The sequence below is a fragment of the Puma concolor genome, chromosome D3, assembly GCF_028749965.1.
Source record: "Puma concolor isolate L17-30 chromosome D3, mPumCon1.1.hap2, whole genome shotgun sequence".
NCBI classification, from domain to species: domain Eukaryota; kingdom Metazoa; phylum Chordata; class Mammalia; order Carnivora; family Felidae; genus Puma; species Puma concolor.
In genome coordinates this window covers 63,875,533-63,888,782 of record NC_141678.1, presented here as the reverse complement: position 1 = coordinate 63,888,782, position 13,250 = coordinate 63,875,533, and the positions used below count along the sequence as shown (strand labels likewise).

General features: G+C 35.9%; 1 protein-coding gene across 2 annotated transcripts in view; it reads left to right on the top strand.

The window, feature by feature from the left end:
- The window catches only part of RIT2 (Ras like without CAAX 2), a 370,632-nt gene that overhangs the window by 176,609 nt on the left and 180,773 nt on the right, over positions 1-13,250 (top strand). For both annotated transcript variants that reach the window (XM_025931306.2, XM_086682863.1), the window contains exon 4: positions 8,005-8,196. In XM_025931306.2, the coding sequence (XP_025787091.1) occupies positions 8,005-8,196 (192 nt within the window). The remainder of the gene's footprint in view (positions 1-8,004; positions 8,197-13,250) is intronic.

Sequence of the window (13,250 nt, the reverse complement as noted above, 5' to 3'; positions counted from 1 at the left end):
ATGCATCTGAAGACTATATGACTCATCCTTTGTTCTTAGAACAAGACAAATGATTGAAGGTAGAGAATGAGATAAGGAACATTAAATTACTTTTTAATTGATGCAGAATTCAGTGGAATATATGTTTACCTAAAAGTTAAACTAGATCTGGCCTTACATGTACAGGAATGAGTAACTAAAAATCTTATCCATTTAGTTTAGAGATTTGATTCCTTTTCTTTTTGTCTTCATCCTCTAGCCTCTTCCTAAATGTACATCACCTAGGGAATAGTAACATCACTTAAAAACATTTAGCTTTAAGTAATTAACCAAATGATAATATAATTATCAATTGGGCTCTGATCCAGGCATGGTCCCTAATGCTTTGGAAAATACAATGCTGAATAGTCCTCAGGTAGTTTAGTCTAGTGTTGGGAATGAGAGTGAAGCATATGAATTACAATACAAAGAGTTGCAAGTGCACAAACAAAGCTTAAGTACTGAGCATGTCTGGCAAGAAGTAATTAAACTAGAAAAATAGCTGTCAAAAACTGTTTTCATAAAATTTCCTTTACAATAGATAAATACACTCTCAATGTGACAAAGCTCCAGATTTCAAAAAAATGGTGAAAATAATCCTGGTCCCTGCAAACTGATCCAGACTAGTCGGCTTTACACTCGAATTCTTGGCCCTTTGGTCAATCCAAAAGATGTGTCCCCTGATGGTGGCTTTCAGACCTCTCCCATTCAGTTGTTATTCTTTCCTATAAACCAGATTTCTAGTTACTTGTGGACAGTTCCTTTCAGATATCTAGTGTCATCTCTAACTAGACAGGTGCACTTCTGTATGAGACAAAATACCTTTAAGTTATTTACTTTCTAAATCCACTTTTTCCTGTTACTACTTCTGCAGCTGTCTGGCCTCCAGAGCTACAAAAACTAGAGCTATATTTAATTCTTCCTTTCTTTGGAGAGGAAGTGTGGTATGATGTCTCTCTAATTTCCTAATTGGTATCTGTAGGTCTTGGGCCGTATCATTTAGTATCTCTATAATTTCCTTTTTTCCCCATATCTAATGTGGGAGCTAATAATGAGTTAGAGCATGTGCAAAAGTCCAGCATATTGCCTGGTATAATTGCCTGGTATAATTGATAGAACTATCAATAGCATTTTTCCATTTCTTCTCTCTCATTCCCAAACTGGTAGGCATCAAGTCTTTCTTTTTTTATTCCTTGAAATGTCAGAAATATTTTTCTTCTCTCCATTTCTCTGTTTTTCAATCTCTCCTTCAAGTGTTTTCCCTTTTATTTTTCCTCCATGGAAAAACACTTCAGGATTTCTGTAAAAGCCTTCAAAAATTTTTCTCTGCCTTTAACTTCTCTTTTCTCCTTTACTCCTGTTGCCAGATCAATCCTACTGAAATAGGGCTACATTGATTTCCTCCTTTAAAAAATTATCTTGAGTTCTTCATTTCCTATCACATCAAATCTGAAACCAGGTTATCTGGGCTTTCCAGAATGTGACTTCATTCAACAACAGGAACATGTCACCCCTTTGAGTAAGCCACACTCATGTCTCTTTCTGTAATAACATTTTCCATATGGAGTACATATTTCAGTCCCCTACCACATATCCCTCAATTTTTCTCCAATCCCACATTTATTCCCACCCTATACATCTATCATTGTCCGGTCTTGTGTCCCTCACTGGGGCCAGGAAACTTCAGTAATTAATTAATGTCCGAACACAATTGCCACTGCCCCTTCCTCTGACAGACCTGCCCAGGGACCCTCTCTTTCGAGTCATTCTCACATGTATTCTTGGCTACTCTTTTCTGGTTCTACCATGCTAATAGGGCTGGCTTCATGGGCCAGGAATCTGTGCAATCACCTAGGGCTCCATGATGAAAATGTCCTGTACTTGGTTTAATGCCCTACTGTTGCTATCTTGAAATGCTTAATTTTTGAAAAAGTCCCCACATTTTCATTTTGCACTGGGCCCCATGAATTATGTAGTTTGCATTGCAACCTCAGCATTTATTTTGAGTTGCACTGAGGTAAGAACTTTACATATGGGAGTAATATTTGTTATATCCAGATTTTATGTAGTATAAATCCTCCAGTGTTGCATGCCATATAAGATTCTAGGAACTTCTTAGTTTTTCAGCATTAAAATCAAAATATTTTTAACTATCTTCCTCAATCTTAACATGTTGTATTTTCTACAAAACAGCTTTTCCATTATCTTATTTGAGTGTTTCAGCAGTATCATTGAGTAAATCTACAAAATTTTTGGTGAAACTTAAGTTGAAAAACACAGACTTACTCTTAGAAAACCTACTACTGCAGATCCTGTTGACATTGAGGGTATTGTCCCATTTGAAACCCCATAAGGGAAACTGCATTCAGCTCTAAGTGCTCAGGGAGAGACTCATGTCACCTGACACGTGAGTATGTTGTTGTTGACCACAAAAGTGATGGCATTGATCATGTTCGCAGTGTAGCTTTGGTTGTCTAGAAGTTAAGTCAAATTTGCAGATCAAAGCATTTTATCTTGGTTTGAGTGTTCTAATTTCTATTTTTTCTTTTCCATATTTACTCATATTTTTGTTATATGTATTAAGTCATCTCAAATTTGACACATATAAGTACTCAAAAATATTTGGTGAATGAGTTAGGCAGTATTCCATGATTTAGTGCAATCTTGAAAGTACATGAGTGTCAAATATTGAAAGACAAGGATAGACAAATTTATAATGGAGATGGCTATATTCTCTGAAAACTACAAAACAGTATAAATTCATTAATTATATTTTGCCTTTTGGATACAATCCTTGACAATTTACTACCAGCATTTAGAAAGGCTCTTTGTTTGTTTTAATTGAACAATCTTAGCCACCTGACGGCATCAAGTTGAGACTGAAGAACCACCATTAGTATTGATTTCAATCTTGGTACTTTGCATCAATTATAGCAAATTTATGATACCTACACTTTGATCACTTTGATAATTTCATTTTTTCATTCCTTCTCTAAAAATACAAACAAAAGCAACAACAAACACTTTGCTCCTCCGACAGCCTCCAAAAACTGAATTGTGGACTGGTATGCAGGCATTTGATGTTTAAGTGCCATGCAAATGCTGAATTTGGATCATGAAAAGTTATTTAAGGGTAACAGTACATAATCTTTGGAAGTAGAGTTGCGTGAAAGCTGAGGAGCCCTTTACAGTTGACAACTTTAAGAAAAAACTAACCCATCTCATTTTTTCCACCAATCCTTCTTTGCCCTCCTCCTGCAAACTGCCCTTGCCTTTCTCTAAATCTCCATGGTTCATGTAGTCCTTAATTGTTCTTCATCTGTTTTCTCCTGGCCTAGTGTTGTTTCCCCAGCCTGGACAGGGCCATAAGTTTTTTTGTTAGTTTATGTATCTGACCATTTGGCATAGTGTCAGCTGCGTGAATGATTTATTTTTTTCATTTACTTTTTGTGTACTAGAAAGATAAGTTAGGCGTGGAAATGTCATTATCATGAGTATGGCAACCAGTGTAGACCGTGGTATGTGTGTTTTGTGCTAGAAAGCGCTTGATTAATCAAAATACTTCATGTTCAGAATAAAGAGAATTCTCACACTATTTTAATAGAAGAAAACCTATCAAGGGGAACTGATGAAGCTACAACTTCAGGATAGTTGGAAAATATTAGAAATGGTTATGTTTGCAGCATTTTACATAGTAGGTCTGTTTCATAGATATTTTGCTGGTTATGGATAGTAAATGGAATCTGGTAATGCTCCTGAATAATTAACCAACAAGTTTCATTTATAGCAAGAAGCAAATGAAGAAGATATTAACATTCAGGATACACAGAACATAAAGCACAGAGATCTTTAATTCATGGGTGAATAAAGACGGAAGCAACATGTTGAACATAGCATTTTTTTATAAAGTGATTTCAGTTATCATATATTATTAAGTTGATAATAGCTGTAAAGATTCTGCTCAACTTTCTGTTCCCCACCAGCCTCCAGTGCATCTTTAAGTAAAACCTATATATGCTATGAAGAGTTCATATGGATAAGATCAGCTAAATGGAAAGTATCCTCCTTGTTCATTGGGAGAGCTTAATTATATCTGTTTTATTGGTGGAAAGATTCTCCTTTTTGGAAAAAAAAAAACACACCTTAGTTTTCCAATTAAGCATATTTGATAAATGCTTCCACATTTATATTTAATGCAGCTAAAAGAGGATTTCATGACTGTTCTCCCAGTGAAAGGTTCTATTCTGCAGGATTTGTACCAGAGATAATCATAGGCTTAATTTGTATTGTATTTTAAAAATTGATCAAAGCATTTTCACATTTGTTCTTTCATTTGATCCTTTCTACAGCCCAGTAAGGTGGGTTAAGTGTGTGTCCTAATCCCTTTTGACAAGGATATTGAGGCACTGAGGGGTTAGGTGATTTGTTAGAGAGCATACTCTGAGTAACAGACCTAGGAGGCAAGTATGTACTGTGCTTGCCAGGTCCTGTGCTCACATTATATAGACCAGTTTGAACACAAACACAGTTATAAACCTCTACATCTAGATGCAAAGCAAAATCAAACAAGGAGCTCTTTAAAATACTAATGCTATAACCTCATACCTAGAGACTTCAATTCACATCAGATGGGAGGACTGGTGGGTCCATTAATATAACATATATGTGATTTTGAGTCTAGTTAACCAGAACAATTGGATATTCACTCACTCGTTCATCCAATATTGTTCTGTGAATTTTACTTTCCAGTCCTTTGACTGTCTAATAGGTTGTTGGATTTATTCAAATTTATCAGTCTTTCCTCTATGATGTAGTGATTGTTAATGTACTCAAATGTATTGGTTTTTTTTTCTTTTGTCTCACATAGAAATAACCTTCTCCAGTCCAAATGTACAAAAAAAAAATACTCAAAGTAAAAAATAAAACCTATCTAGAAGAGAATTTGTAAATAGATAAAAAACCTCGGAGATGCTCAATAAGACTCTCATACAAATACAGATGAAAGAAACAAGATTCTATTTTGTACCCTAAAATTTGTCAAAGGTAGAAAAATTTGATAAGTGGCATTGGTGAGAATGAGGAGAAACAGGTACTTTTACATAATGTTGGAAAGAGTTATTGGTATGACATCTTTAGTGGTGAGATTGGTACTATTTCTAAAAAGTAAAATGTGTTCTCTCTCTCATCTAGCAATACTACTTCTCAGATATACATCTGTGCAACATGGATGTTTAAGAATCTATATTGCAGCATAGTTGGTAATAGGAATAAAAGGAAGGCCTCTAAATACCTGTTCATTGGCAACTAGTTACATAAATTATGGTACATGCATTAAAGGATTTATGATACATTCATGGCAAATAATACTTACCTGTGCTTATATGGAATGATCTCCAAGGTGTATTAAGGATATTAAATCTTAATTAAGGTTAAAAGTAAAAATTATATATACCATGAGCCCATTTGAGAATAGGAAGTGTGTAAAGGTGGAATGTGGAGGTCTTTGCTTATGTGTCCATAGACTATTTCTGTAAGGGTAAAGACACTATTAGCTGTCATGCATTTGGGAAAGAAACCTGGGAGTTTGTGATAAGAAAATTAAATTTTATATACTTCTGTACCTCTTGAATATTTGCAATGTGTGGGTTATTTTTTAACAGACAATTAAAATAAACAATTTTAATGCTTAACGATAGTAATTGGCAAATACAATGAACTGCAAAGTGTGAGATAAATTTCTTCTGGTTTAGTTTGTACTTTTGTTGTTTTGATCATATACACTGATGTAATAAATCCTTAAATATCATGTATACTTCTATGGTAATTGTTCATTTCTATTTAAAAAATGTAATTATAAGTTGGAGAAACCTCATTTAACAATTTAAGTCCATAGGTCTCTAGTCAATTCACATCAACTGTGGGATTCTGACTGAGGCAAAGTATTATCAGAATTAGAGAATGTCAGTGGTGCCTGGGTGGCTCAGTCAGTTAGGCAACCAACTTCAGCTCAAGGCATGATCTCATGGTTCATGGGTTCGAGACCCGCATTAGGCTTTGTGCTGACAGTTCAGAGCCTGGAGCCTGCTTTGGATTCTGTGTGTGTGTGTGTGTGTGTGTGTGTGTGTGTGTGTGTGTGTGTGTTTGTGAGTGTCTCTCTCTTTCCCTCCCTCATTCACACTCTGCCTCTCTCTCCCTCTCAAAAATAAATAAACATTAAAAAAAAATAAAAAGAATTAGAGAAGGCCAGAACTGTGAGGGACACCAGAACTTTTATAAGTCAACCTTATCTTACAGATGAAGAAACAGGCCCAAAGGATTTTTTTTCTCCTATGTTAGTGCATTACACTCATATGGTGAAATTTAGAATTGAGTTTAAATAAACTTTAGTACTAAGTAAATGGTGATAGTACGAATCAGAGAAGATAAGTTATTCAAACTAATTCCACATCAGCTGGCTGTTAATCCTTGGATAAGTCTTTTATTTTTCCTTTCTGGGCTCAAGTTCTTAGAACTTTTTTAATTTGTTCTTTTTTCCCCACTCTAAAATAATTTTAATCAATTTGAATATAAGAAAATTTAACTAGTATATAAAACTCACCAGAGATAAAGTAAAATTCTATATCCTGACTTTATAAATTGCTGCCTTAAACTAATTTGTAGTGGCCACCAGTCAAGTTCTTAAAACTTTAATGATAGATTAAACCCAGCGATACTGTTTGTACCCAACCCATGTTGATTCAAAAAGATTCACCCACTAACTCAGGACCTATTAACTTTATTACCCTCTCTACACTCATAAGCACCTCAGTTTCCCAAAATTTTTGGATCTATGTAAATGCTCCTACCCTTCAAAAGTCAAGCCATGTTAAATCAAATTAACATTTATTTCAACAATTACTCTAAAAAAGGCATTTTAGTAATTCTTATAAATAGTGAAGAATTTACTTCACTATTCTTATAAATTCTTATAAATTTATATATTCTTATAAATTCTTATAAATGGTGAAGAATTCCCATCTCTGCAAAGTCTTCAAATACAGCTCAAGATCATGGGATCCTTCCTTTCTTTGAGGACTTACTTCACAAACATTCCGAGTCACAATATATTCTTGTGTTCTTTTACTGTTGAATATGGCTTGTTCCACAGACAGGATCTAATTTTTATACTTCCCATTGCATGTATCTAACTAGCCCTTGTGATTTTAACCATGGATTCAGCAGAATAACAGTGAATGAAAACCGATATTTAGACTAAAAGGAATGTTTTGTATTGCAGCTCAGACCAAATGCAGAATTTTGAGTTGCCCGGAAATTGTAGGTCAGGTGGGCTGCAACATGAAAAACTAATACAGCAGTGTCTCCCAGGTTGGGACAGCAGTATATTTCTCCCTGCAGAGAAAGAAGAGGATGTAAGAGTGAACAGAACTTGGAAAGGGACCCATGACTCAGCCCACAAGTTCCGTTTGTTGATGCCCCTCAGGAGACAAATCTAAGAAAACCCAAACACATAAACTGAGTCTTAGATTATCTGTGCTAATAGCTTCCTCCATTCGCAAGGATAATCAAAGTTAAACTTGTGTTTCTTTTCATCTTTTTGAGGAGAAAATTATTTCCTCTAGGTTTGAATGTTCAGAGTACACAAAATTAGATTCCCTTTCCTAAAACGAGATCATTAAGTAGAAAGCTATTAAAAGGATGTGCATAATCCCTGAGAGTTCATTAGTTAACCTGCTATTTAAAATCTCTCCCCCCAAGATCTCTTGAATCAAATTTTCTATGATTAAATATCAACACTCTGAGCACTTTAAAGCTTTCAGATTTCATGTTTAGACCCCATACTGCTTTTCTATATGCAAACCCCAGAAATAACTTTTAAAAATTTCTACCCAAACTACTTGGTCTGATAATTTATCTACTTTTTACCTTTTATTGATGTGTTGGCTTCACTATCTTAAATTCTGTAACAATTTTGTTCTTTTTCTACAGGCAGAATTCACAGCCATGCGGGAGCAGTATATGCGAGGTGGAGAGGGATTCATCATCTGCTACTCTGTCACTGACCGCCAGTCATTCCAGGAAGCTGCCAAGTTTAAAGAGCTCATTTTTCAAGTCCGCCACACCTATGAAATTCCCTTGGTGCTGGTGGGTAACAAAATTGACCTAGAACAGTTCCGCCAGGTGAGTGCCAAAATTTTTTTTCAGTTTGCTTTTAACTCTGAGAGTACGTAATACCAAGTATGCCTGCTTTCCAAGGTTCATACTGAGAATTATGAGAAAGAAATGACGCATGTGATTTTCTAAAAAAAAAAAATCTTTTAAAATCTCTGGTGGATTGTGTTAGCCACCACAATATATCCCATCCCACATGCTACTTTGCAGTATCTTTATTCCATCAGGATGATGGAATCCTCCTCTGTTTTTCCCACTCCTTAGATTTGGGCTGGCCCTATGATTTGTTTTGGGCAGTAGAGTATAGTAGAGATGATGCTGTGTACCATAGAGGTAGAGTCATAAGAGTTCTGCAGATTCTACCTTTGCCACTTAAAATGCTTGCTCTTGAGATCCAGCTACCATGTAAAGACCAATGTAACCATTAGAGAGATCCATGTGAACAAAGCAACATCCAGCCTCACTGCAGTTCCTGCCAAGGTACCACATATGTGGGCAAAGCTACTTACCATGTTCTAGAACCAGCTACCATCTGACTATAACTTTATAAGATAACCTAGTCAATCCATATGGAAGAGACAACTCTCAGCTGAGCCTGGTCTGGGTTTCTGACCCACAGAATCATAGGCAAATAAAATAGAGTTGTTTAAACCACCATATTTTAGAGTAATTTTTCATGCAGTGATGGGTAATCAAAATAGGACTCCTCCTACCTTCCAGAGTCAGAAGCTACTACTTTTCAGGTTGAATAAGAAACACCTTCCATATACCATAAATCTGCTTCAAGCTGCCCCTGCTGTATCATTGTGATCCTCAGTTCCTTTCTCCAAACAAACAAAATTGACAATACAGAAACTATGGCTAGCTTCTGATAACGCAGAAACCACAGACTGCAACCCTTTTCCAGATTTCATGTGGTTCATTATAATTTATTCTTATCTGATCAGACACTCTCAGGGCCTGATGGGCAAACTGATGGCCTCATCTCTACAGGGTAATGATACTTCAGATGTCCTTAGTACTCCTAAAGAGATTAAATGACCAAAACCTAGTTCAGGGGCCAGGCAAATCATCTCACAATTCTATTGTCATGACTCACTTTGTATAAAGTTAAATTACTAAGTCATGCAAAACAAATTTTTGTAAATTGAATTACCTAAACTGAATGGTTTAGTTATAATTTTAGATACTTTATCTTTATTTAAACTGCCCTTAAATTTGAGCTGGATTTTAATAGTTTGTGTGTTTCCAATTAATAATTTTTATTCTTCTTAAAGTAACCTCATAAATTCTTTTTCTAAGGCTAGAATCTTCACTAAAACAGTTTACTCCTACTTTAAGTGTTAAATATATTTGTATTTTTGTATCAGATGACTTTTAAGTTTTCTCAAGTGAAAATATCTCCTATGGAGCCAATGCTTATAAATCTATTTTTAATACAGAAACAAAATTTCTACGATTTCGTGCAGTACATTTTTGTAGCGGCATTTTTTGTATATCTGACTTGAAAATCTAAGCATCTTAAAGTGGCAGCTGACTATTTTTTAGGAGCTATAATATTTGTCTCCTCTGTACCTGTTCTTCTGCATTGCTTTATTTTTTTTCCCCAAAGTAGTGTTTAGTATGACATGGTTACATTTCTATGAGATAGGAATTCAAGTTTATCTCACCAGTGAAATATGAATCTCTTCTGTGATACTTGACAAAAAGGAAAGAAAAAAAGAGAGGTGTAGGTCTAGTGGTGAACTCTTCAGATACTCCTCTGAAGAGTGGGGAGGTTCTAGGTTTTTTTTTAATTTTTATTTTCTTTTAGGACTTGTGGGAAATGACATGTGGGAGCACCCTGAGATGCAAATATACCATCAGTGATTACATGACCACATTTAACTGTACTTCTCAGAATTTCTAGGAAACATAAACCTTTAATTGAATGCCAGTCAAGAGAGCTACAAGTGACTCTTGTAAGCTAGTACATTTGAGAACATGAGGGAAACATCTTCAGGCAAAAGTTAATCACATTGTCTGTAGAATGATTTCTCTCCATGATTCCAGCACTGGCTGGCATTTGCTTTCCTCTCCCCATCCTGGCTCTGCTTCTGCTTTCCTAGGATCAAAGGTGTTCAACAGATACCTGGTCTCAGCCTGGGTAATTGCAGATTAGCAGTGATGTGACTCACAGGCATCACAAACATCACTGAAACAAATAACAAAAATAGTATTAAGCTGAGTAATTTAGCAGATTTGACATACTTTCCCTTTTAGATAAAAGCAAGTAAACAAGATAGTCATAGAAAGTGCAAAAACCATGAAAACTCAAATTACAATCTTTTTAAAACTGCTCATGTACCAATGTCTCCAATAATGAAGTGTTGATATGCAAATTTGGCTTCTGGCTGTGGTGTTTGTGATAGAAATAATTGTTCCTATAATTGTAGAGTGGTTTTTCCTTTTCAAAATGCTTTCAATTCTCACTTTATTTTAATCCTGTAACTGCCCCGTGTAGTTGTAAGGCAAGCGGTTGATGGATGAGGATATTTGAGAAGTAAGTATACTGATAGAAATTGATTTTAATAAAATACTGCTGTTAGTGACAAATTTAAGACTAAAACCCTGATCACATGTACTCTTTTTCTTACATCAGTTTTTAAAGGATAGGTCTCCATTTTAGTTTTGGGTTTTTTCCACATTTCCCCCCCAAAACAAAGATGTTGACACCTGCATCATCTATAGCTCAAAGGAGTTTTGTGAAGAGTCCTAGAGTGATAATGTTAAACTCTGGAAGCTTCTGAAGGAAATCATGCTAGTGCTTATGTTCAGTGTTAGGAGGCAGAGAAGCAGGGTTTTTACTTGACAGCTCTTCTTCCTCATAGAAAGTGGTTGAAAGGGAAGTGCTGATGATAACAGCTGCTTCTTATCATGCATGTGTGGTAGAGTGAGTGGCTACATTTTGAATCCATCTTGGTGAATTCCAAGTCCCTTTTTACCAAGAAAAAGAAACATGTTTTGTTGCCTGATGTCCTTCATCATAAATGACGTCTTTAAGAAAATATATTGAAGCGCTCTGTTTAACTTTGAGTATTTTCTCTGAGAACAATATTCATTTTGACACTGATCCTGACGATGCATTTAGTATTGCAACACTCTGTGCCAGGCACTTAGCACACATAATTTTATTTCATCTTTACCATAAGGCCACAAAGTAGGCTCCTTTATGGTACCTATTTACCTATGAGTTATCTGAAACTTCAATACATTCAGTGACTTGCTCAAGGTCACATAGCTAGTTAGGGCTGTGAGAACATGTCCAGTGTCTCTGATATAAAATCTCACTATTTTATAATTTGGGCCTGCAAACCATTATTGTTTTTCATGAAATTTGTTACATTCATTTCAGGATCTTAGCATGCTCCTGAGAGGATAGAAGATAAGCAATTGCATTTTACTGGAGCAGGAAGGAGCAGAACGATAGCTCTTTGGAGGTGGAGTGAGGAGCTCCAGGGCAAGGAGCTGGACAAGGCAGTAATAGCCAGAGTTGGGAAGAATATGAGGAAAATTAAGGGCAAGGAAATGGTGCTCAAAACTACTGAAAGGCACTGTTCTCTAATCAGGGGCACCAACCATCTTGTCCTGAGTCCAGCCAGACTATTCTAAAGCCCTTTTTAAAGTCCTAGGCTTCAATAGGTCCCTGAGCTTGCGTGGCCTTTCTCCCTATTGGATCTTCTGCTGTCACACTGGGGAGTGGAAAGTAATAATTTCTGCCTTTTTTCTGTTTTTGCAAAATTCTACAGAGTAAAAATGGTGCTATAAATGGAGTGAGTCCCAAAGATCTGAAAGCTGGGTTAGGAAAGTTTTATATCTGTTGTAGACCACAAACTGTTTTATCCTGAAGGTAGACCATGACAAACCTTTCAGTGCTGACAGTCTAATTGCAGCTTAATACTCAGTTTGAAGTCTTGAAACTCAGCTTTCCACAGCCTAACTCTTCGAATGCAGATCTGGAAACATGAAAGACCTTTGTTTATTCTTCAGTTATCTACGTAGTGAAAATAGTTCAACTCCTTTATTGAGAGGGGCATATGAAAGCGGTAGAGATCAGAAATTTCTGTGTTAAGAAAAACATCTATTTAGAGTTTTTGTCAAGCATGTACTTCCCTTGGCAGAGCGGTGGCAGTCTGGGGACACAGTAAAGGAATGAGTAAGCCAGTCTCTGTCCTCAAGGACTTTCTCTTCTGAAAGGATGGATGCATGTGATGTACAACATTGTATTAAACAACAGAACTAAATGTTGAATGATATGACACATGCATAAGTGCAATTGTTGTTGAAAACCAGGAAAAATCAATGTTGGCAACATTTTGAGGAAGGGAGATGCTGAATGGAGTGGCATCCTGACCAGGTAGGAAGGAGCAGGTGAATGATGATGGTCCTTCGGGGAAGGAACAACAAAAGTAGGTGTAGAGAATAGGCAATGTGAACCAGGGCTGTGAGTGTGCACAAGGCATGGAGTGTTGAGGAGGAGAAGTTGGGAAGACCAGCCTGCCTGGCACATGTATATCAAGCATCCTCAGGATAATTTGATAGATAGGGCCTACCTTGAAGACACACACTTGGTCAAACACAAAGCATAAATATGTACCAGAGCATGTTGGATATGTTATAATGCAGTAGTTGCAAATGCCATTCGAGTTTTTAAAAGTGCAAAAGAGTAATACTTCATCTTTAATCAGTATATTAGATAATTCATGCAAGCACATTTTTCCAAATGATGAGGGTTTTTTTGTGGGGAAAAGAGTTTTGATAATTCATGCAATGTAATGGGAATACACATTTAAATTTGACAATTATCTAGCCTTACTTATCCTTTCCATAGCATCTTCTTGACAGGCTATTTCATTTCATTACACATCCAAATATATTAACTGCAATTAAAATGGAAAAAAAGCTTAGAATTTGATGTAATTTATCTAGATGGGTAAGTTTTGAAACTAGAATTTGGAGGTGGAGTTTTGCTGAAACTATTTTTTAATCCAATTTATTTACCAAATATTTAGTAATTACTCAAT